Source organism: Leptonychotes weddellii, chromosome 7 (genome assembly GCF_054177405.1).
Source record: "Leptonychotes weddellii isolate Sample4059 chromosome 7, ASM5417740v2, whole genome shotgun sequence".
In the NCBI taxonomy this organism is placed as follows: domain Eukaryota; kingdom Metazoa; phylum Chordata; class Mammalia; order Carnivora; family Phocidae; genus Leptonychotes; species Leptonychotes weddellii.
Genome location: NC_138375.1, coordinates 61,360,390 through 61,385,262, shown reverse-complemented (window position 1 = coordinate 61,385,262; position 24,873 = coordinate 61,360,390). Strand labels below are relative to the sequence as shown.

Below are 24,873 nucleotides of genomic sequence, written 5' to 3'. Positions count from 1 at the left end.
GCTTAACTGACTGAGCCACTCAGGCACCCCTAGTAGGACAATTTTTAAATTTAATTTCTATTTATAAGCCTGATATTTGTTTCATAATGTTGCAGCAGTTTTCAAACCCAAAAATTCTAAACTCTTTGAAAAGTGATAGCTCCCTAATATGCTTTACAGCAGTATCCATGTGTATGCTATGATTTTAGAATTATTTACAGACAAAATTTACTTCCTTGGTGACAGCATTTCCTATACCCTTGCTCATATTTGTGCAGAAGCTCTAGGGCCCAACTTCCAAGATGGACCACCAAGCCAGGGTCACACCCTGGGTCCCACCCTCTCTTTCCCAACGCCGCCAGTGCTGTTGTTACCACCACCAATCTAGACTCAGGTCCAGCCCCAGCCGTCTCCTTGGGGTCCCCTCCGCATCCTGGTCCACCCCAGGCTTATTTGTGTGTGCTAGGTGATGCCCCATGTATACATTGCTGTCTGCAGCCCCTGGAACCTGTGGGTCTGTGCCTGTCAGTACACACCCCTGAAGTAGCCCCTTTGTTCATGAGCACACTCCTTGTCCCATCAGGCTCCACTTACAAAATACAAGTTCAAAGGTAAAATTACTAAGCATGTCCAAACAGCAACAGCAAAACATTAAAATAAGCATAGGGCTCCTTCTGGGAACAGAGTCATGTGCCACTGCAAGGCTTGTACACCCATGAGCCTGGCCCTCCTGGGGAGGGAAGACTTGCAGTTGGCTAGGAATTAAATGGGATGGGACCATGTTATGCTGTCATCTCAAGATCACAACAGGAAGAGAGACTTCTTTCCTCTGTATTTTACTGTACTCATTTTTCAAAAATGTAGCCCTCAGCATTTCGTCTGATCTTGCAGTACCAGAAGCTGAAATCTTAATTTGTAATTTGCCCTGCATAGCAAAAAAAAAAAAAAAAAAAAAAAAGTTTTTTTTAATTAAGGTTGGAACTTCTTATTAAGATGAAATCCAATGGACCTGCGATGGCCTGCTAGCTTTTATCCACATGTAATACTTGTAGGCATTAGCTTTTTTAAGGAAAAAATGCTTCTCCACATTTGAGTTAACCAAAGCTATTTTTAATAATACAGATGGCCAGAGTCATTTGACAAGGATGGAGGCTTGTCAGGGTTTTCATGAGAGCATATTTTATTCGCCCCTCAGAAGTCTTGCATCCTGAGAAAGCAATTCCAACAAGTCCCTATCAAGCCCTGGAACTCAGACCTCTCTGACATTGCCCCTTATGCTGCTTATCCAGAGGTCATTCTCCACCTTGTTGTCTTCATTAACTAGAATAACGGTCATCCCAGCTCTGGTTTGTAACTGCCTTGGTATTGTGACTAATGGTCTGTTATTTTTGTCATCTACTTTCACCTTTCAGGACCTCTCTCCTTCCATTTCTTTTCACAAACCTATATCAAAGTTCTGAGTTTTGAATCCTTCATTTGTAGTTAGCAAAGAAGCCATATTTGTAAGTTGAGTACGTATCTATATATAAGTTCTCCTTTTTCTATCCAAGTTACCAGGTTTAATGCTGTTTATCTGTCCCTAAATTTTATAAAGCAATTTGTTTCTGAAGTATTTTCCCAAATCACATACACATGTATCAATATTTGTATACTCTCCATTTTGGTTCTCTATTACTGAACATTTCCACCATGCTATGTACGCTAGCTATACTTGTAGGCACTCAAACGACAAGAGCTGGACACATACTGCAAAAACCACTGCCTCTGAGTATGTTGCCTTGCTCTCCTATAGCAAGCATGTTCTGCAGGGTATCTACTTTCCTTGGTCTTTATTTCTGCTAATTATTTTGTGTCTGGTCAAGAATTTTTATTCTTAATGGCTAATATAATGTTTGAAAGTGATAGAGTTGGACATGCCCCAAAGAAAGCAAGGAAAATGTCATGCTGGATGCTATAATTATACTAGTTGTAAGGCAGCTGGTGTTACCCTCAAAGAAATAGATGTGAAAACAGAGGGTGAAGCTAGCAGACAATTCCAGGATTAGAAATACAGTGACATTAGAATGGATCATAAGTATCTCTGTAGCCTGGGATAATTGACCTGCTATTGTTTGAAAAACACCTAGAAGAAAACTGGGCCAGAAGCATGTCATGACTTCAAGTCATTTGAAGAGAGTGGAAGAGGCACTGTCAATATAAAATGCCAGGAATGCATGGTCTTGACAGCTGTGCTGTTAACAACCCTACATGACATTGTTAGCAGTCCTATTTCCCAAAACACATCCTCCTTGCCAAACAGGGTTTGTACAACTTATACAACAATATCTAGAAGTCATCACTCTAAGAACTATTGCCATTCAATGTAACCTAATCCTAAAATAATTACTCAGCTAACATGAGTTCATTATATTTAAGTTAATTTTCCATTTAAATTATACCTTCAAGATTATCATCTAGCTATAAAATCATAGTTGGCAACATCATCTCTATCAAGACCAAACACTTACAATGTTTAAGACCCTGGAGAGATATAAAGGTAGGACAAATTGCCTCAGTGCTCAAGGAGTTTAGCTTAGTTTGGGGAAGATGAAAGTGCCAGTGAGCGTGTATTGAGAACAAAGGCTACATGAGTTCTGAGCTTAGAGAGAAGGCCCAGGTAGTCAGGGAAAGGTGTGCAGGGCAGGTGGAACTTGGGCTGGATGTTGTTTAGGACTGGGCTTCCATATGGGGAAAGAATGGTGAAGATCTCAATGCAGGGGTGTGGAGGCAGGAACACAAAAGAGGTTTCAAAAGTAGGATGAAGAGGGGTGCCTGGCTGGCTCAGTTGGTAGAGCATGTGACTCTTGATCTCGGAGTAGGAGGTTCAAGCCCCACATTGGGTGTAGAGATTACTTAAAAATAAAACCTTAAAAAAAAAAAAGGAAAAGAAAAGAAAGTAGGAAGAAGAGCCCAAATTAACTGAAGAGCTCATATAGGGCAGCAGGGACGGTGATGGCATTAGTCAGGAATTGCTTGTTGCATATGATAGAAACCCAACATGAACTAGTTTAATCAAAAAGGGGAAATCAGGATAGCAGACTGTCTTACACAATTCAAGAACAGAAATCTGGCACTGAACCTAGGAACAACTGGAACCAAGGCTTTTGTTGTCTGTCCTCCTGCTCCCCTGGGCTCGTGCTTCATCTTCTCTTGGACTCTGCAGACCACACCACACAGTAAGAAACATGAATGCTAACACTGCCCCCAGTACCACATCTTACAGCCTCAGCAATTCAGAGCCAGAGGGGCAGAAGGGGCTTTATTCCCATTTCTAAAATCCCTGAAAAGGACATTGACTAGGGTATAGGATCAGTAGATTAACATGGAGATTCCTTCAGGAAGCCTAGGGATTAATGCAAGGGATGCAGGGTAGTCTAGGAAGGGATGTAGTTCTAAAAAAAAAAAAAAAAAAGTGTTTGAGAAGGAAAATGGTTATACTAAAAAATATATATTACATATAGAAACATTATCCATAAACATAGAAATTCATATCCAAAATGAAAAATGCAACATTTTGTGTTTCTTAACTTGGAATTACAAATGCTTAAAACCTCACATCAAAATAGAATTGATTCCTTCCTATTATTCTCCCCCCAAAATAGTTAATTTCACCTGCAATTATTAGAGTGAAATGCATTTATATTAAGGACTCACTGCTGCTTTGTATTCTATGCCAGCATTTCACCAAATACACATTCCATCTTCCTGCTTTTCGGTCTTTGTTTAACTAAGGCAGCAACATATAGAACTCTTTTGCAAATTAAGCTGCTCTTCTTCTAGTTGGAGTGAAATCTTTTTATAATGATAATTGAGGGGAACTGAGCTAACCCCCAAAGTATAGATTAACTATGTTATATCACGATTTTATGGTGCATATTATGTTTTGAGGCCTAAGATTTTACTAATTTCATATAATAAACAATATTATAAGGAATCATTACTGCCTTCATTCAGAAAAGATTGTATAACAGCTTCTGACTTGAGTAGGAGCGCTGAATATTTCAATGCTATAGTGAAAAGTAAAGTTAGAAGCATGATAGAAAAACTAATATTTGTTTTATGGCATCCTTGACACTTTAAGAAATGTAGTTTCTATATCCAGTGCTCCCTTCAGAACAGTTTTGCTGTTTATTTCCTGGAACATTCTTCTTTGTTGCACCCCAGTGCCTTCAACCCAAGTCTGTCCTACCATGTACCCCAAGCCCAGGGCTCAGCCTCCTGGGAGCAGGAACCTCGCAGTATCACAACACCTAAAACAATGCCGGAACCATAGTAGGTATTCAGTAAATATTGAATAAATGAATGAATTATATAACGGGTTTGTATTCACAGACACAGCTTCATAAGCACAGAGTAAAAACATCCCTCATGTAAAAACAGCAAGGTTAAAATGGAGAGGTCAGTGAGGCAGGGACAAAACAGCCTATAATTGCTTCCCTCCTTTAAAAATGTCCCTTCATATGCATAAATAGTAAGCTATTGTTTACCTACCAAAGACGAATAATTCCAACTTCTTCCATTTCAATTCTGTTAGTGCTTGGGGATAAAGCTCAGTCTCTAAAGAACAAAGACGTTTCTTGCCGAGAGTTGGCCAGATGGCTCAGAACACAGCTCTGAAGTCCATTCTGATTGTCCAGTGTTTCTTTTGATAAATAGCATGATTGCACTGCCTGGAAAAGTAATTCCTTCTATCAGAAGACGCTGGCAATAGAGCCATTCTGGACCATAAAAACTGTAAAAGGAAATGGTAAGAGTGTCAGCAAATTCAATCAGTAGGATGAGATCAGCTTTTATTGGGTTCCTTGGATAACCAGACAGCACATACCATACTCTGTGAATTAAATCTATCCAAGCCCAAACATCCAGTTTCACACAGCCCATGCCACATGTCTTTCAACTGCATCCAAGACATTTTCCTAATTAGCAAAAATGAAGAGCATATGGTGGGAAGGAGAGGGAGAGCAGGTACCAAGAGTTTGAGGTGTGTATGGGGCAATCCAGAGGGACATATGCAAGAGCAGATATAAAAGGCTGAAAAGATCAGGGATGGTCTAAATCATAGCTAACATGTATTAAACATTTGCTGGGCCCTGTGCTAAGAGCTTCACCCATGTGAACTCTCGTGAGCCTTGCAACAACAATTATCTGAGTGCACTCTACTTTAATCCCCACTTTACAGTTAAGGAAATAGAAGCTCTGAGAGAGAGAAAATAACCAGTTCACAATTAACAAATGGTAGAACTGGGATCTAAGCCAGTGTATTTCTGAATCCAGAGTCTACACCCCTCACCCCCACATATACTGCTTTGTAGAAGAAAGTTCTCGGTTTAATTTCTTCTTTCTCCACCTTTCGTCACAGCCAAACCATTGTCTCTTTCCTTCACATTCAGTTTAATTGGACCTCAACAACAGCTGTCACTTCCTATCCCCACCACTCCGTTGGACCTGTTCTCACTGTACCAGTTAGGATGTTTTGGGATACAACTGGCAAAATACCCAACAGAAAGTAGTCTAAATAAAGGGTTTTTGTTGTTCTGTTTTGTCTTTTTGTTTGTTTTGCTTTTTTCACGTAACCAGAAAACCTGAAGCTGAAAGGCCTGGTATTTGTTCAGTAGCTCAATAATGTTCTCAGGGACCCAGCCTCTTTCCATCTTTCTGTTCTCTGCTTTTCTACACGTTGACTTCTATCCTCCAGCCAGTTGCCCCATGATTGTAAGAGATCTACATTCCCTCACCCAATTGCACCCAAAGTGTGAAAGAAAGGGACAGGAACACTGCTTATACATTTTTCTCTTTACATAAGGCAAGAAATCAGCCACATTTCCCTTCATGTCTCATTGGAAGTATGTTTCAGGGGCATCCCTAACTGTAAGGGATGCCAGGGAGGCAAGTATCCGGCATTTTTATAGTCTCAATTGTGGACATCAGGTTCTAGGACCTACCAACATGAAAAAAGGGAAGGGTTGTTGTGTAAGCCAAGAGAAGTTTCTGCCACCTACCTGCTAATCCAGAGGAGTCTTCAGCCCTGGCTGGACTGGCCTTTTCTTGTACATGACATTGGTGCCTGATTTCCTACTTCCTTACACTCTTTCTTTCCAGGCCCAGCTTCTTACCTGTCTTGCCTCCTACCTCTTATGTCACTCCTTCTCTCACCTCCTCCCAATACCTCTTCATCACCAGTGAAATAAAGACACTCAGGTTCATTCCAGATCACACAAGTGCCTTTAGGGATTAAGCAAAAAAAAAAAAAGTGCGGACGGGGTCATGAGTGATAGATAGGGAGCACTGGAAACTGGTAAATTGGAGACTGCATGCCTGTTTAAAAACACTCCAATTCACATTTTAAGAGCACTGGGCTAAGAGAAATTCATCTGTAGGCCAAATGTATCCTGTGAACCTTCACTTTGAAACATCTGAATGATTTCCATTGCTTCAGTTCTAGTATTTCTGCATGTATTTCCCAAAGTATGTTAACATCTGTGTCCATCTCTTCTTCCTGGGCTCTACATTTCCCAGCCCTTCTGTGAACGGAATGTGAACAAGTGACATATCACCGAGGTTGAAAGGGTTTTAAATGGATGCTCTTTCTCATACTTTCTCCTCTAGTCAAATACAAATGATTCGGTGGAGGACTATGGGATGGTGGAGCCACAGAGTAGAAGTGGACTAGATCCCTGAATGACAGCATGGAATAGAGCTCCCTCTTGTACTCTGCTCTGTAACATGAGTGAGAAATGTATTCTGTTAAGCCACTGAGATTTGAAGGTTGTTTGTTACAGCAGTTAGCTGCCTTGACTAAAACAGAATGTACATTTTTGTGGAAGTGAAAAATATCTTATATAAGCAATAAAGTCTGTCCCCTACTGCTTCATTAATTTATATTACCTTTTAGGGGTCTGTAGGCATCTCAACCCTGGAATAAAATAAGGTGTGTCAGTAAATATTTGTTAATTGTGTTTATCTTTTCCAAGAACCAAAACTCTTAGTTTTATCAATCTTTTCTATTGTTTTCCTGTTCTCTGTTTCATTTATTTCTCCTCTTATCTTTATTATTTCCTTACATCTGCTACTTCGGGGTTTTTCTTCTTTTTCAAATTCCTTGAGCACTAGAAATTTAGGTTCTAGTTAGATTGTTTATTTGAGATCTTTCGATTTTTTTGATGTATGAAGACAAGGTGTGCATGGAGAAAGATGGGTTATAACAATAGCAAGTCAAACAAGATTGGTTGTGGAAGCCAAGATTAGAGAAATCAAATGCAAGATGTGTGCCTGGAGAAGGTAGGGAGAGAAAATAGACAGAGAAAGTCGATTTTCAGTTTCTCTCAGGGTTGACACTGGCTAATTCTTTGGTACTTTCCTCTTATACTCAGTGACCTCTCCCTCCCACATTGTCTTTTCTATTCAATCTATAATATCATTTGCACTTTTTACTTTTTGATCTTGAAATATCATTTGAATATTGGAGTTGTTTTATATATTCTCCATCAACATGAGATGATTCATGGTGTAACCATTAAGGGTGATAATGTCATTCCAGCCTTTCTAGCTAAAGAGATTCTCCATTTGGGAAAAAATGACTTAAGTCCAGAGCAGGAATTTCAATTAGTTTAAATTAAGTTTTTTTGGAAAGAAAGAACACAGACTCACTCAGGCTAAGTCAAGGAAAGTGGGTTAATTATAAAAAGAAACAAAAACAGATACCTCGTGGGAATCCAAGAACAGAAACAAGTGAATCCCACCAAGACAGAAGTTGCATTGGGGGAAGCTCTAGGGACTTCTGCAGCAAAGTCCACACATCTTCCCTCTAATAGCAATACTATTGAAGGGATTCAATTACTCTCTATACCTCTTTTTCTTTTGGTACTGATTCTTTTTTTTTTCAGCTTTATTGAGATACAGTTGACATCTAATATTCTGTAAGTTTAAGATGTACAACGTGTTGATTTGATGCACTTATATACAGGCATACCTCATTCTATTGTGTTTTGCTTTATTGCACTTCGCAGATAATTGAATTTTTTCCAAGTCAAAGGTTTGTAGCAACTCTGCATTGAACAAGTCTATCAGCACCATTTTTCCAACAGCATTTGCTCACTTCATGTCTGTGTGTCACAATTTGGTAATTCTCACAATATTTCAAATTTTTTCATTATTATTATATTTGACTTGCTGCAACAACCTCAGGATAAAACTTTAATGGATGAGGAGTTGCTTCTTATGGATAAGCAAAGAAAGTGGTTTCTTGAGATAGAATCTAATCCTGGTGAAGATACTGTGAAGATTGTTGAAATGACAACAAAGGATTTAGAATATTACATAAACTTAGTTGATAAAGCAACAGCAGAGTTTGAGAGGATGGACTCCTATTTTGAAAGAAGTTCTACTGTGGGTAAAATGCTATCAAATAACATCATATGCTATAGAGAAATCATTCATGAAAGGAAGAATCAATCAAGGTAACAAACTTCATTGTTGTCTTACTTTAAGAAATTTCCATAGCCACCCCAATCTTCAAGCAACCACCACCCTGAGCAGTCAGCAGCCATCAACATCAAAGCAAGACCCTCCACCAGCAAAAAGATTATAACTTACTAGAAGCTCAACTCGTGATGAGACATTTTTAGCAATAAAGTATTTTTAAATTAAGGTATGCACATTGGTTTTTTTTAGATATAATCCTATTACACACTGAATAGACTATAGTATAGTGTAAACATAGCTTTTTTATGCAGTGGGAAACCAAAAAATTCATTTGACTCTTACTGTGACATTCACTTTATTGCAGTGGCCTGGAAGTGAACCTGCAGTATCTTCAAGGTACGCCTGTGCTGCAAAATGATTACCACTGTGGTATTAGCTAACACCTCCATCACATCATGTAATTGCCAGTTCTATGGTAGTATGGACTCTTTTTTTTTTTTTTTTTTTTTTAAGATTTTTATTTATTTATTTGACAGAGATAGAGAGCACAAGTAGGCAGAGAGGCAGGCAGAGGGAGAGGGAGAAGCAGACTCTCCACTGAGCAGGGAGCCTGACGCGGGGCTCGATCCCAGGACCCTGGGATCATGACCTGAGCCGAAGGCAGACGCTTAACCGACTGAGCCACCCAGGTGCCCCGGTAGTATGGACTCTTAATTCTCCTCCATTACTAACTGGCTCAACATCAACTCCATAACTTTTCTACCTCAAAACTTATTGGTTCTTTCTTCTTTATAACTTCTATTTGTTCATGCACGCTCACAACTCCTTTTTCTGGGACTGACGTTACCAAGCTATTAAGTCTCAAGGATGAGCTTCATAGATCTGTGGCATGTAGTTTTATCTTTGTTTATGTTGAAGCCTGTGTGAATAGGCAAGACACGATGTGTGCATTCTTTTGTAAATAAGCATAAACACTGGCCACAGGTAAATGTGCGAGAATACATAGTTGTTCCTAGCAGGGATCAGGATCTGAAATGAATTTCAGAGTATAGCTTCCTACCTTCATCTACCAACCCTACCTGACACAGATACATCCAGTAGTTTTTAAAATATAGGTAATTTTAATGATTTTTGGATAAAGTAATATAGGCAGATAGAATTTCCAAATATTACACAAGGATACCCAATAAAAAATGAAGACTTCCTGACCTCCTGCCCCAACCTCCTATTTCTTCTCCCTAAAGATAACCATTGTGCTTCCATGATTTTTGTACAAATGGATTCAAATTTAAATAAGCAATAGTAACCTTAATGGTAAAGTAGGGGAGAAAAGCAATCTTACCCAATTTACTTGGACAATTGTGGAGGACTTATGGACCTGAAGGATGGGCTCCTTTTCTTCTACCAGAAACCCTAATGAGTCTCACTGTCCATCTAGAAACCTCACAAATTCCAATAACACAGAGCTGAGTACCTCCACTAAATCCCAGCAAAGGCTCTTTGTACAAGTCAGGAAGCACCTTTTAGGCTCCCTCCAAAATGTGTGAATTGGTAAGTTAAAGCCAGCTGGTGCCTCTATCAAAGGAAGACCAGATCTTATGGCAAAAACTGTCCCATTATATGAAACTGTTACAGGAAGAAAAGTCTATGCATTCAGTAGGAGACCCACAGAAGCCCAACCTGATAAATCAGATTCTCACCCACACCTTCTGTCCTCCCACAGGACGCCCCACACCCCACACCCCAGGAAAGTTTTCTCTCTCCAAATAACAAATGAAGTTCTTAGTCAAAATAAATTTTGATGCTTCAGGAAATCCCATAAACCTTTTGGTGATATTGGTAATGTCTCCCTCTCTCTACTCACATGACACAAAGATAGCTGGAATTACTAATGACCATGTAAAACCTCTATAGGAGCCCTGTCTAAGGTTCTTTCCTCCACACAATCCTTTTTCTTACCTTTTGAGTCCAAGTAATACACTTCTGTTTGCAACCCCTCTACTCAATTCCCAATTCTGCAGTAATTTCCTATACTGCCCCATAAGAGGATGCTAATCTTATCTTGCCCAAGAAATATCAAAAGATGTAGTTAGCTCTCTAGAGGCTGATACCCTGCCACTTCTTAATGCAGATTTAGGACAAGGGTACCCAAACTATAGCCCACAGGTCAAATCTGGTTGTCCGCTTATTTGTATAAGTAACAATTTATTGGAACACAGCCATACTCATCAGTTTATGTATTGTCTCTGGTTGCATTTGTGCTATAACGGCAGCATTAAGTAATTGCAACAGACACTATATGGCTCACAAAGCCTAAAACATTTGTCATCTGACCTTTTACAGAAAAAGTTTTTTGATCTCCAGTTTTGGCCTCTAGGAAGTTAGATGGGACACCCTATCGTAAGCATGCTTTTAGCAAAATACATAAAACCTCATTACAGCATGCGACTCTTGATCTCAAGTTCGTGAGTTCAAGCCCACATTGGCATGGAGCCTCCTGAAAAAAAATAAAAATTGATACATAAGACCCGACAGACAGTGATTTTAACATAATAATATTTATGCTTTCCTGGGGCGCCTGGGTGGCTCAGTTTGTTAAGCGACTGCCTTTGGCTCAGGTCATGATCCTGGAGTCACAGGATCGAGTCCCGCATCAGGCTCCCTGCTCGGCGGGGAGTCTGCTTCTCCCTCTGACCCTCCTCCCTCTCATGCTCTCTGTCTCTCATTCTCTCTCTCTCAAATAAATAAATAAAATCTTTAAAAAAAAATATTTATGCTTTCCTAACTTAAATTCCAGAGTTAGCCAGGTTCCAGGTTTATAGAGTCAACAGTAGCATCAGAGACCCAGGATCTTTACCCTTTTCTATCCTGCTATCCTCAGCAGGTTGACTTACCACTTCAGAGTCTCCAGATGGCTACAACAGCTAAAAGCATCCTCATCGGAGAGCATCCAAAAAAGAAGGAAAGTAAAGGGCAAGAAGAAACTTTTTCTTGTATAATTCTCTTTTTTTTTATCATGAAAGCAAAGCTTTCCCAGAAAACTTTAGTAAAAATTCCCTAATTGGGTTGCATGAGCATCCTTGGACAATCACAAAGGGAACTGAGATTGCTGTGATGGGTTTGGAGCCATGGTTTTCATGCCTGGTTGCATATTAGAATTACCCACAGAGTAACCAGCAAATTAGAAAACACCAGTATTTGTGTTCCATTCATTTCCTGGAGCTAAGCATATTCCCCATGAACAAAGGCAGATTTCATTTGTCTGGGAAGAAAACCTAATAGCTGATGATGGCTTTGGGGTAGGCAACCAATGGTGTTTGCCACAGTCATGTACAGGGACATTGAAGTAATTCAGATAGATAGTGGGACAAGGCGGTGGGGAAGAGACTGTGAGCAAGAATCTACCCAGAATCCTCAATGAAAGAGAAGAAACACCCAAAAAGTTTCTGGGCAACAATTCCAAGGAGAGTAGAGGGCCATGGATTTCAGTGGGGGAGGGACATGCATATAGAGATCACAGGAGCTGGGGAGTGTCAAGGGAGGCAAGGAATATAGGAAAGTAAGGAGTTCTGAGAATACAGTTAGTTCAGTATTGGCATGCTGAGGGTAAATTGTCTATGTTATATCAAGGTTGAGGTGTCTAAGAAGACTAATCAATCTAGAGTTCAAAAGAAGAGTTCTTTATAGGGTATTTTTGAGAATGATAGGCAGGGGACTACTAATAATTTCCCCAGAAAGCAGATGTAAACTATGTATGTCCTGAGAAAATCCTATCTACAGGGATGGTGGAAATCATGAACCCGGGTGAGGTTGTTCTGTGAGGGGTGTAAAATACAGAGAAAGGTAAAGGTTTGCACCCTGGGATGCAACAAACATAAATCAAGTCTGCTGCCGATCATTAATGGACTGTAGATGTATAGAACTATCCTGAATTTCTGCTAAAGACAATAGAAATTCAAATGTTTTGCTTGACATATTTTTAAGCCTTGATGCTAAAGTGAAATCACACTGTTCTCAGCTAATAAGAATACTACAATTACTGAGCCAAACCCAAGTCTTCTAATTCCAGATCCCTTGGATTGAGTCCTCACTTAATCCAAAGCCTGATGTGCACATGACGGCAGAATCTGAGTGACTTTTTGGTCTCCAATGAAACACCCTGGGAAAACTGTTTTCCCTGCATGCATTTAAAAACAGTAACTGCTCTAGATCATTTAAGATCCTTTGTCAAGGGAATTCAATTAGCATCAGCCTGAGGTCACCCCAGGACTTCATAAACTTTTTCATCCTGTGAACTCCCCTGGGTTTTCCATGACTCATATCAACTGTCCCCAAAAAAGTAAGTTCACTTTTCATCCTACAGATTTTGCAGTAGCTCTGGTCTCCCTCTCAGTATCACATCAAATCTGAAAGGAGGAAGTGCCCGAGGGGAGGCAGTAGGTGGAGAATGCTGGGTCACCCACAGTTAACTGCCTCTTCCCCAAGCAGCTAGGGCGCTGGGGCTGCTGTCTCTGTGACTTCCTGCCAATAGCCCATGATCTCCCTATAGGTCAATTCCCAGTTTAGAAAACACTGGGAAAGTACCGAATGTCTATTTGGTATAATGACAAGCTATAAGTTAAATAGAACCCAGGAATGCTAAAATGATAACACTTGCCAAATTTGCTATATCAATTGTATAAGAATAGCAGCTTCAATCAATGGGCAAATATTTATTGTTTGCTATTTTAGTAAAACTAAATATGCCACCTTCACTGAACTAATGTAAGCTAAAAAAGGCATTCACCCACTGAGCCCTTAGTTCAACAAATACTTGAATGTCTACTATGTGCAAGTCATTGTACAAGACACAAGGTGAGTGAAACACAGTTCCTGCTTTCCAATAAATTTAAAAATCTAAAAATCTAAATAATATCTATGTTTTAAAAAGGTAATAGGATATTATATATTTCACAAAGGTGTCAACGTAAGCCCAGCATTCACCATTAGAATTCAAATATGCTTGATCATGTTTGTAGGCTTGGTGTCATGGGCCTACCAGGAATCCAGCCACATGAGGTTCTTCATAAGAAGGTATCATGAAGGCAAGATCAAGAAGGTAAACCGGACCTGGTAGAGATGTGTTCATTGTCACAGTGATGCAATTATGAAAACCTGTGGCTGTCAATAGGATGTTTCCTTTGCCCCTTGAGTAAAAGTAGAAAGATGTTTTCATTAACATCTATAAGATATTGGGCCAGACAAGGACACAGCTTGGTACCCTTTTCTCAAAGAGAAAGGTGTACGACATGACCAAATCTTAAAGTGACCAAATATTAATGTTACCAAAGTCAGTCATTCAACAAATATTTATCAAAACCCTACAATATGGCAGAAGGGTTGTGTGGCCCAAGAAAAACTGGGTAACAAATAATGGGCATAAACCACAAAGTAATCAAGCTGATATATTTTAAATTAATAAGGTCCTTATTTGAATGGAGTGTCAGTGGTGATAAATTTTTAAAGGATATATAAAGGCTAAAGTGGATTCAAAGGAGAATGGTAAGGATGATTAATTAGGGAAGGAGATTAGGTTCTATGAGAAAAGGTTAAATTAATTCCAGTTACTTAACTTGGAGAAGAGAAAACTAAGGGCTGACTTGACTATTATCTTACCTTCATAATCAGGAGGGGTTTTGTGTTTTTCTTTTCCTTAAAGGCCTTGACTTGAGAAAATGGGATAAAATTAAAGCATTTTTTAGACATTGATTCAATCAATAAACACATCATATGGGACTGCCTTGCCTAACACAATAAGAGATTGCAGAAGCCCTAAAATGAATATAACATAGTCTCTGCCAGAAGAAGCCATTTCATGTGGACATAAGAAAGAACTCCTATGAACAGCCAGGTGATAAAAACTCAAGAAATGACTGAAGGAGAATATGTAATAGAAAGGCCTAGAGATTGTCAAGAAGAATACTGACCACTATTCAAGACTATTATGATGTGATCATAGAACTAGATGATTACTAAATTTCCTTTCTAGATCTGTGATACTAAAACCTGTACCCTGGTTTTACAGTCAACAGTTTCCTACAAAGTGCTGTTAAAAGTGATATATAACAATAGTATATATAACTGAATTTATATTTGCCCATTGACTAATGTTTTGATTTCATGTCAAATATTCTTGTGTCCATTTTTAATTGATCTTTAATTAAAAGCAATACCTAATGCCTTAGATTTAAGGAAAAATGTCTAATAACCTGACAAAGAGTTAAGAATTTAAACTATGGATCAAAATCAATAAACAGGTTACAGCTATAAAATGAAATGACTATTAAGAATGTGACAACTTTATTTGAATTTGGGGGTTTCCAGTAGAATATCCAGTATTAAAGAAAATGGACTACAAAAACTTAATCAAGTCCTTTGCAAGAAATGTACTGAGGTACATAAAACCTTGACTCACAGAGTCACACTTAGAACATTTGTTGTTGAGCTAGAATGCTAGAGAGAATAGAAATGCTTGGAGCTACCTACTAGATACTTCCATTTGGATATCCCACTGAAATTTCAAATTCAACAATTAAAGAAAAAAGACTGAGAAAGCCAGAGAGAGAGAGAGAAAGACAGAGAAAGACCTTATCTACTTCAACTCAAATTTGAGTTGTACTCATGTCTTTTAAATATATCACCCTCTTCCCAGAACTTCAGAATAGAAATGTCAGCCTTCTTTGACTCCTCACTCTCCTTTGTCCCCAAAATTAATTCATTGAACAATAATGTATTGTGCACCTATCATATATCTGTCAACCTACTAGGGTTTAGGAGTGCAAAGATATATGTCACTGTATTTGCCCTCAAGTATAAAGCCATGTAAACCAATGTTCAGTCCCATGTAATCAGGGTTTGTTGGTTGGTTTGTTTGCTTAAATTTCATTGAGATCATTATAAATCACATACAGTTGTAAGACGTAATACAAAGTGACCTCTTCTGTACTTTGCCTCATTTCCTCCAGTGGTAACACTTTGCAAATCTATAGTATATCAAACTGGCATATTTACACTGATACACTCCTCCCATCTTACTCAGATTTCACCAGTTTAACTTGTACTCACTTGGGTGTGTGTTGAGTTCTACACAGCTGTATCACTCACGTAGGTTACTATATCCACCACCACAGTTATGATACTGAACAATCCCATACTATTAAGAGTTGTGTTGCCCTTTTATAACTATACCCACTTCTCTCCCATTCACCTCCCCTATTCTTAACCTCTGGCAGCCACTAATCTGTGCTCCATTTCTAAAATTTTGTCATTTCAAAAATGTTACACAAATAGAATCATACAGTATGTAATCTTTAAGGATTGGCTTTCTTTTTTCTAAGCATAATACCTTAGAGATTCATCCAAATTATTGCATTTATCAATAGTTTGCTCCCCTGCAGAACCCAGCTTCAACCCACCCTATCTGCTAACACTGGAGCCATTTTCCTAAATTCTACAGCTCACAGTATGTTACTTCTCACCTCAGAAATCTTCACTAGCCCTCCTCCTTGAGCAGAACAAAGACTGAACTCCTCAGAGCCAACCGACCCTACTGCTCCTTCCAGGGATATAAGCTCCAGGTTAATGGAACTGATTTCTAGTCCCCATATGGGACATGCTTTATCCAGCCTCTAGGATGGAAATGTATGTTTCCTCCTCCTTCTCTGCCTGCACAAATGCTCCTGACCCTTACAGATTTAGGCTCAGTATGGCTTCCTTTTGTGAGGGTCTCCCAGTTCCCTTCCTTCCTCCACTCCCAAATTTAGGCTATTACTCCTTTAGGTTTCACCATCATTTCGCTTGTATCATTACTAAAGTATTTATTTCATCCTGCCTTGTGCTATAATTTACAAGTGATTATCCTCCAATAGACTGTAAATTGATTCTAGGCTTGGTGATATAGATGCAAAGTACTAACTTGAGTTGTTGTCCATTTATCTCATATCAACACACCTGTGTGCCAAGGACTTGGCTACACCCTGGGTAAGGTGTGTAAATTCTCAAAGGATTTGGAATCTTGACCAAAAAAATATGATATGGTAAAAATAATAATAATACAAGGCAGTATATGGTTTGTTTCTTAAGAGTACAAACAAAGAGCTATATTTACTCCACATACATCCAAAATGTGATTCTCTGTTTAACTTCGTTCCATTTGAAGTTCCCTAGAAACATTTTCCAACAATAAAAAAATAGGAACAAAAAAAGAAAAGTGCCAGGCTTGTCGAAAATGTGGCAAAATCTATTTTAAATTTTTAGTCTTCACTTCTTTTTCTTTAACTGTAGTCTAAACCTCCTATTATCTCGTAAATAATTAAACGTGATAGTGTGTTCAAAACTATTTCTACACGGTAAAGATTTTAAAATAAGAACAAAAGAGAACATGGTATTATAGTTTAAAAACCCCTTCTAACATATTTCTGTGGACATCAAACCCACTTCTGATAAATTAATGAAAATGCAGAAAGTGAGCTGCACATCAATAATGTTGCCGGTTCCAGACATTTTTCAAGTACAAGGTCTCAAATAATAAGACTCTCAAGAGCGAGGTCAAGGTGACCACTTGTTACCTGGAAGATGTGGACCAGACCATTTTTTAATAGTTTTCGCTTAACAATAAAAACAGAATCAGAAATCTTAGAACAGATACATATAAGATGATGGGCCAATGAATGTGTTGATCTAACTTGAAATCTATCAAGAAAACTTGACATCCCCTGCTCTTTTGTTTTTAAAAATAATTTACATAAATTATTCTCTAAATCACTAACAAGTAAATGTCATGTTTTTTTTCTAATAGAACCAGTATTCTATTCCTATAGTGTACTGATGGCATTCAATGTGTCTTCAGTTTAAAGAAAAGGAAAAAGAACTATATGTCATACTGACCTCTTAACATATATTAAATAAAGGCCATAAATATGTAAAAGCTAAAGTAGGATTGCTGGGGCCTCTCCTCCCCTGGACAAACAATTGTTAGAAGCTGATCATAAGGACTGTCTTTGAGGTTCTTATGTAAACTAAGTTTTCCCTTGTTTTTATTTCCTCAGGTTAAGCAAATCTTCTTTAGTTTCAAAAGAAATTCAGAAACACTGAGATCATGATTTTTATTAACTCTTAAAATTATCGTCAGTATCTCAATGGCATCTTTTGATAGGCCTTTAATCAGTTTTTAATCACATTCTCCCCAAGTACCAGGCACTGTAATCAAAATTTCCTTCTAACTTATTGGACCTGAGAGGAGTATAATCTTTTGGAAATTCCAACACATGCTCAGCTGAACACAGACATTTCCTTGGAGCCAAATTTTATCTCAGCCCTGTTTTCTGATTAAAAAATGAAAATGAAAAATATTTAACCATGACCTGTACCAAAGAAATGGACTGGCTGTCTGCATCTTCCAGGGGAAGTCAGGACCCGCACAGACTCAGGACAGGGAGGTTCAGGCTAGCCGTGACAGATGATCGTTACTAATAAAATTGATTTATCTAAATGTTTCAACTTTGGGGCTTTTTCCCTCTTCTCCTTTAATATTGAAGAAAGTCAGGATTTTAAAAAGGAGGTGAGAGGAAGGGAGCAAAACAGCACACTGGAGGGAAGTCAGAGGTGGAAACGGAGCCACGCGGGGAAATGCAATCAAAGTTTTTGAGGGATCTACGTCATTGTATTGGAGTATACAACCGAAAATAAGTTCAAACGAGAAAGAAAGGAGAGCGCCTTCAAAAGTCCGCCGGTGCTTTAATAACAATAAAAATAAGTTAATATAAAGGCTTCCCATCTCGTTGGTGTTTGGAATTCACACAGTGCACTCTCGCCCACACACATCTTCTTTCCTAACCCTCACAGTATAGCTCTTGGCAGTTAAACAACATTACTTAGTTTCACACCACCTCTTACTGCAGCATTCAACCGTACCAATGGCACACCTTCTCTTGGTGGCTCTCTGCAAGAATCTGCATTCTCTATCTCTAAAGAGGCAAGCAGAGTGGTGGATTCAGTCATACACAGCATGAATAAGATCTGCTAAGACTGTATTGATCCAACTAGATTATGGATTGTTGATTTCCTTGCGTGTCTGACCCTACTGCTCCGAGCCTGTATCATGTACCAAACTGTAGAAGCTGCTCCTTAATGTGACTTCTGACGACGTGGGCAGTATAAGACATTCTCTCTTAATGACAAACTTGATAGAATTAAAAGGCAACTCTAAGGGCTTCTCCACGAATAAGACAATTCCATACTGTTACCTGACAATCTTTAATTTTTAAATTAATTTACTCTCAATTAAATCCACCTGCCTAGAATAGCTGCAATTTAACTGCAAAACCCTGGCCAAGCTCTCTTTATCCTATTTGTGAAATTCAAGCCTTCAAATGATTGGTGGGTCCGAAATGAATGGTAACAGTTTCTGATGGAGTTGGATTTACAAAAATATTTTACATCTTTTGTCAGTTGGTCATCTAGGACATGTTTAGTCTAAAACAAAGCAGAAGCCATGAACATTATTTTTGTGGCCTGGGTTCTGGCCACATGAGACACACAAAGCCTCAGACAGAGCACACTGAGTCAGCACTGTGGTCTAGAATGAGGAGGAATGAGTCCTAGACTGGAGTTCGTGTCATGGAATGGAGCCCCATGTGGACCAAACAGCTAATGGAGTTGAGTCATCCGTCTCTAGGGGCTAAACCAATTACTTCCAAACTAAAGAGTTTTTTAGAATACAGATTCCCAAACCACTCCCTGGATCTAATACACCCACATCTCTTGGAATAGGGCTTATGGATCTGCACTTTTCAAAAGTTTTACAGGTGATTGGAGGACCAGTAAGTTTGGGGAAATAGAGGGCCAAAACTAAAATTATTCTAAGTGGGCATAAAAGTGGGGAGGAGTTCTCCATCTGCTCAGAGACAGAAAAAGCCTCCTTAAACTACTTCTTCAGCATCCAGTGTTGCTAACTAGAAGTCTGACTACAATTTGACTCTTATTCTTTTCTTGACCATCTGTTTGGTTTTTTGATTGATTGATTTTCTCTCTGGAAATTTAAAATTTGGAGACCAGAAATTCCCTTAGAATGTAGCTATATAAGGACACTATTAATTTGAAGACTCAAAACATTCAGCTGAAAGGAAATTATTGTTTCCTTCTCATCTCTTTCATTTCCTATGTTCAGTTTTTCTAGAACTATTAAGTGGGTGTTTAACAACATGGATTAAAAGTATTGTGTTTTAATTTTTCATTCATTTTCCCATCATTTTCACTTTTTTCTCCAGATTTTTATAATATTTTATTGTCTAGAATACTAATTCAGCCTTCAGCAATGTTCATCCTGTTTTTCATCTCTTGCACTTGATTCTTTTCTACTTTGCCAATAAGATTTATAATTTCTAGAACCAATTTGGGCTCTCTAGTCACTCATCTTCATAGGACCCTTTCCTTTCCCCTCTTCTTTCCCCTCCCCCTCCTTTTTGTTTGCTTTTCTTTCAATAAAAATAGCCACTTGATTCTCTAAAGATATTTTAAGGTTTTTTTAAATGAAGTTTTCATCTGTTCCTTGAATTCTTTCTTTTATAACCTTGGATCAGTGGTTCTGTTAGTTAATCTTGGTCCCTCTATTGTTTTTCATCAACTATCTGGTGATAGGTGATCATCCATTAGTATCTGGCGTGGGTTACTTCTGCAGTTCTGATATTCCACCGGGCCTCATCTTTGATTATAAGACTGTTTTTAGTTTAGTTAACCATAAATGGTTATGGTGAGTCAACTGGACAAATCTCTTAAGGTTCCTTGGGCATGGGCTGGCAGGCCAGTATCTGTCCCCTCCACCCCTTGCCAACTTAGGAAGATGAGCATTTTGGCAGAGGAGTGGTTCAAAGCTTGAACCTCCTGGCAGAGCAGTCTGTCCCCTTTTCTCCCTCGGTGTCTGCATGTGTCTCAAATCCCCATGTGACCTGCTCTTCTCACGCAGACCCCTAAAGGATTTATTCTGATAATACTTTTCAGGCTTATCCTGACCCTGAATTCCATTTGTGCCTGTCATTTAATACAGTAGAGGAAGTGAAAAAGCTGAACTGGTCTGTTTTTCAGAATTTAGCTCCTGTTTAATTACTCTGATGGCTGTTCCTTCACCTCCCTCTCCTCTATATTAGGTCACTCCAAGCTTGGAGGTTTTCGGGGTTACATCCTTTTTTAATTTGCAAAAATTCTCATTAATTTTTTGCCTGCTAATGACATTCTTTCTCCTTTTCCTGGATCTTTATGAATTTTCAGCCACCTAAGGGATTCAGGACAAGAGGAAATTCAGATGTGTGTTGAGTTCAATCTCCTCCTACAATTAACCTTTCTTTGATTCTTCCCATATTATGCCACTGATATATTTAACCACAGAAAGGCAGAAACACCAACATTAAACTACATCACTCCGAAAACACGTAAGAAATACACACACACACAACTCATAAACTAATGGCATCTGTTTCTTCATGAAACCATAAATAGATAAGTTATCTTATAATTAGCCATTCTTTTTTATTTTCTCTTTCAAGAAAAGCAGTTCTATCTGAAAAGATATCTTCTTAAGAGGAATACTGCTAGAGTTGATAAAGCATACCATTCAACTACATATAACAGTTTCTATCATTTTCCAAATATTTAGTTTCAGAGAAACCTAAAGTGAACCCATCATCATGGCCTATTGTGGCATATAAATGTATAATAGGAATGATGCCCACAAGGTATTGTGGAAATCTACATTGATCCTCAGTGTCTTGGATGGTTATAGACAATCTGCAGTTACTACTTACACAAGGAAACTGTTTCTTGCCAAAGTACAGAACCACTGTCAGAGGATTACAACCTCCTATTAATCAGCGTGTATGCTTCCCTTAGAGATTGCATTTTGAAATCACATGATTTGTTATTTGTAAATATCACTCACGCACTTACCATTTCTCATCTGCCCAGAGTGAACAATCAGGACTCATTCAGAAATTACACAGCAGTTCTCTGTGTTCACTGCAACATTAATCATAAGTGTACATACCATCCAATTGTGTTGTACACTCAAAACTAAGGGCTTCAGAATCTCCTTATTTCCAATTCACATCTAGACAGAAAATAGGGCATGAAATGTGACCCATGACAAGAACTTGTCTGTTATGCACTCATGCATTCAATTTGGTCTTGGGGTGATGGGAGATGATATTCTACATAGACAAAAGTATGAAGGGAGAAAATCAAAGAGCATCTGAAGTAAATGGTAAGTTGCCCAGATTGCCCAGAGTAGCAAAATGTAAAACTAACCAGTGGGCCAAAAGGCCATAAAAGTAAGTTTAAAGCATTTTTCAATGCCAGGAAATGAAAACAGAGTTGTACTGAGAGTGGCAAAAAAATAGTGATTATTCTTTTCCCTGTTAATTTATAGACATTCTCAAATCAGCCACATCATAGTAGCTCCCCCTCCTAAATTAGAGATTAACAGCAAGCCACCACTAAAGTAGAAAAGAGAGAATCTGAAGAAAGCCAATGATCGTGCTAGTGGGAAATCCTACAGTTTATATTAAATGTAGGTAAAACCTGCCTTGGGTCCCAGAGAGCCAGGGATCTGATAGTGTTAAGATGATACATAAATCATATGCAAAGACAATTCCATTTTGATGGCCAAAGTTTAAAATATTTTCTAGTGAAGACAGTGTGCATCATGTCATGTTGAGTTTGGAAAGAGAAATAATTGCATTATGACCTTTTATATGTGAATGGATATGTATTGGACAAATACATCTCAAAATATGTGAGGAGTTTTAGGCAGGAAAATCTGGGAAATAAAGTATTTGTGCCGTATTCGTTTGCTAGTTCTGCTTTCCTAGTACTTACCCTATTGGTCTTATTTTAACTTAAGTACATCTCTCTAAAGACTCTATCCAATACAGCACATTCTGAGATACTGGCTATTAGGATATCAACATATGAATGAGGAGACACATGCTATATATTTTTGCTAAGTTTTGTTTTCTTTAAGAGAGCAACTGTGAATGGGCAGGAAAACCTTAGCACTTAATTCCAAATAAATAAGTTCACCAGAGCCCACACAACAAAATAAATGTCAGGCAAGTGCTGATACTACACGAAGGAAGGAATTCTAGATATTCTTAATTAGAAAAGAAGCAGTGGCAACTTGGAAGAGACACATTTGTTCTTGCATTTGGCCCTTACTAATTCATACTAAGAATAATAATATCCAAAGGTGTAGATTCATCAAAAAATTACAGAAACATTTTTAACTGCAAAGTAAACAGCTAATCTGGGATTATTTAAGATGAGATCAGAGTTAATTATGTATGAAGTTCCTTTACTGGAAAACATGATAATATCATTTGTAGTGACATTATAATATGTGATATCAAGTCAATGACATTGTCTAGCCAAACTTTTTTCCAGTTTTCTGGTATCTATATAGAGGACGATTTTCATTATTAGGATAAGATTGTTGATTGAAGTGTTTGGCTTTTTTTTTGCTTTCAGGTTTGTTTGTTTGTTTTGAGGAATATCATTAGTAGGATATGAGTAGGAATAGGAGCAACATGAAATTTCTTGGCTTTTTGACCCTTCCTGAAAAAGTCAGGCAGAACTGTCAAGATAGGAGTGAGGGCTAGCCTATCACTTCATGCTATACCGTCCATTTTGAATTTTCACCATGAAACATCCATGCATTTAAAATAAAAAGGTATAGCAAATCCACTTCAATAGGGTTTTTGCCTTTAGCTTTATACTCTCCCCTCCAGACCTCATCAGCTGTCTGGAAATGCCACCAAACAGTCTAGGTTGAAAGAAGTCAAAAGCATTGATGTTCCTTGGCAAACACAAATTCCTCCCTTCTGACTTTCAATCACAGCTTCAAAACCCTCTGGGGTGATTCCAGGGCCCGCTTGATTTAACTTGGGATGTGACCTGTTTTAGCTCTTGTGCTGGCGACTCACTAAACACATCTCTTTTATTAATCCTTGAATCTATTGCTATCAATCAACACCGGGGCTGAAACAGCTCTACTGAATGTCAGAAATAAACAGTGTTTTCCTGTAAGCTCAGAGGGGAAAAAAAAGAGATGAGGGCATTGGATATATAAAACCATATGCTATATATATTTGGCTTAGAAAACTAAATGTTTTTAAAATCTGTCTTTTAAAAGTCAGAGCCTATTCTAAAGTTTTAATTGTCCCTACTCAGATTTTAGGGGACATAATTTGTCTATCTTAGCTCTTTTCAGTTTTCTGATATCTATATAGAGTTGATTTTCATTATCAGGACAAGATTGTTGGGTAAAGTGTTTGGTTTTTGTTGCTGTTTTCTGCTCATGTGTTTGTTTATTTGGAGGAGTACCATTTGCCACGCATTGGTTTTTCCTAAATAGCTCTCCATCTCTGTTCACTATATAGCTCATAATTATAGTTACTTGGAGTCTTCTCTTTAAGGTGGGAAGGGATGTGAGGACTTGGCTTCTCCAACATAGAGGCAAAATACAGACAAACTTGATAATTAAGTTTCCTTTTGGTACAAATCCTAAAAAAAAAATCTATATAGATATACTCAGAGACATATAAAAATACTTAGAAATTATTGTTTGAAGTAGCAATACATAGGGAAACCACATCTGTTGATACAGGAGTAGTGAATCGACTATAGGATATCAAAGTAATGGAATAGCAGTTAAAAGAATGAGGTGAACCTGCATGTACGTAGCAGACATTTGCTAGGTCTTTGTGAGGTTTTTTTGCTTTGATTTTGGCTATCCAGTCTGCAGACCCATTTCTTATTTGAAGGGAATTCTCCTTTCACAAGATAAAAATATTTGGGAAATTTAGCGTATGACTCACCATCCCCTCCATGTGCCCCTGGATGGCCCCAGTAAAATAGTCTCCCTCCAAAGCTTTTGGATATTTGGTGAAGGAGATAGCAGCATTCAGAACATTTAGAAACAAGTATGAGAACAGTGCCTGCTGTATAACAAGTGCTCAATAAATGTTACCTATTCTTTCCATCTACACAGAAACCTGCAGTATTAAATGGAATAACTTTGCACTGGGGAATTTTCTGTAATCCTGCACTCTGATTCTGAGCTAGCACTAATTCCTGGGATTCAGAACATCACTAGAGTCTACTGATCAGAATGAGGGTGTAAAGAATTCAGGTTAAAAATGGATTGTTGAGGGCGCCTGGGTGGCTCAGTTGGTTAAGCGACTGCCTTCGGCTCAGGTCATGATCCTGGAGTCCCGGGATCGAGTCCCGCATCGGGTCCCTGCTCGGCAGGGAGCCTGCTTCTCCCTCTGACCCTCCCCCCTCTCATGTGCTCTCTGTCTCTCTCATTCTCTCTGTCTCAAATAAATAAAATCTTTAAAAAAAAAAAAA

At 38.4% G+C, this 24,873-nt stretch overlaps 1 protein-coding gene across 7 annotated transcripts in view; it reads right to left on the bottom strand.

The window, feature by feature from the left end:
- Positions 1-1,023: 1,023 nt before the first annotated feature.
- LOC145722625 (uncharacterized) overlaps positions 1,024-24,873 on the bottom strand; it is a 145,486-nt gene continuing 121,636 nt past the window's right edge. For 6 of the 7 annotated variants that reach the window (XR_014147016.1, XR_014147012.1, XR_014147015.1 and 3 more), the window contains 3 exons: positions 6,904-6,931; positions 4,510-6,240; positions 1,024-3,410 (listed from right to left, as the gene is read on the bottom strand). Coding sequence is in view for 1 of the 7 variants with exons in the window: in XM_081826465.1 (XP_081682591.1) it covers positions 4,710-4,750; positions 6,148-6,240 (134 nt within the window). In the remaining 6 variants the exon portion in view is untranslated. The other variant, XM_081826465.1, reaches the window with a different exon arrangement.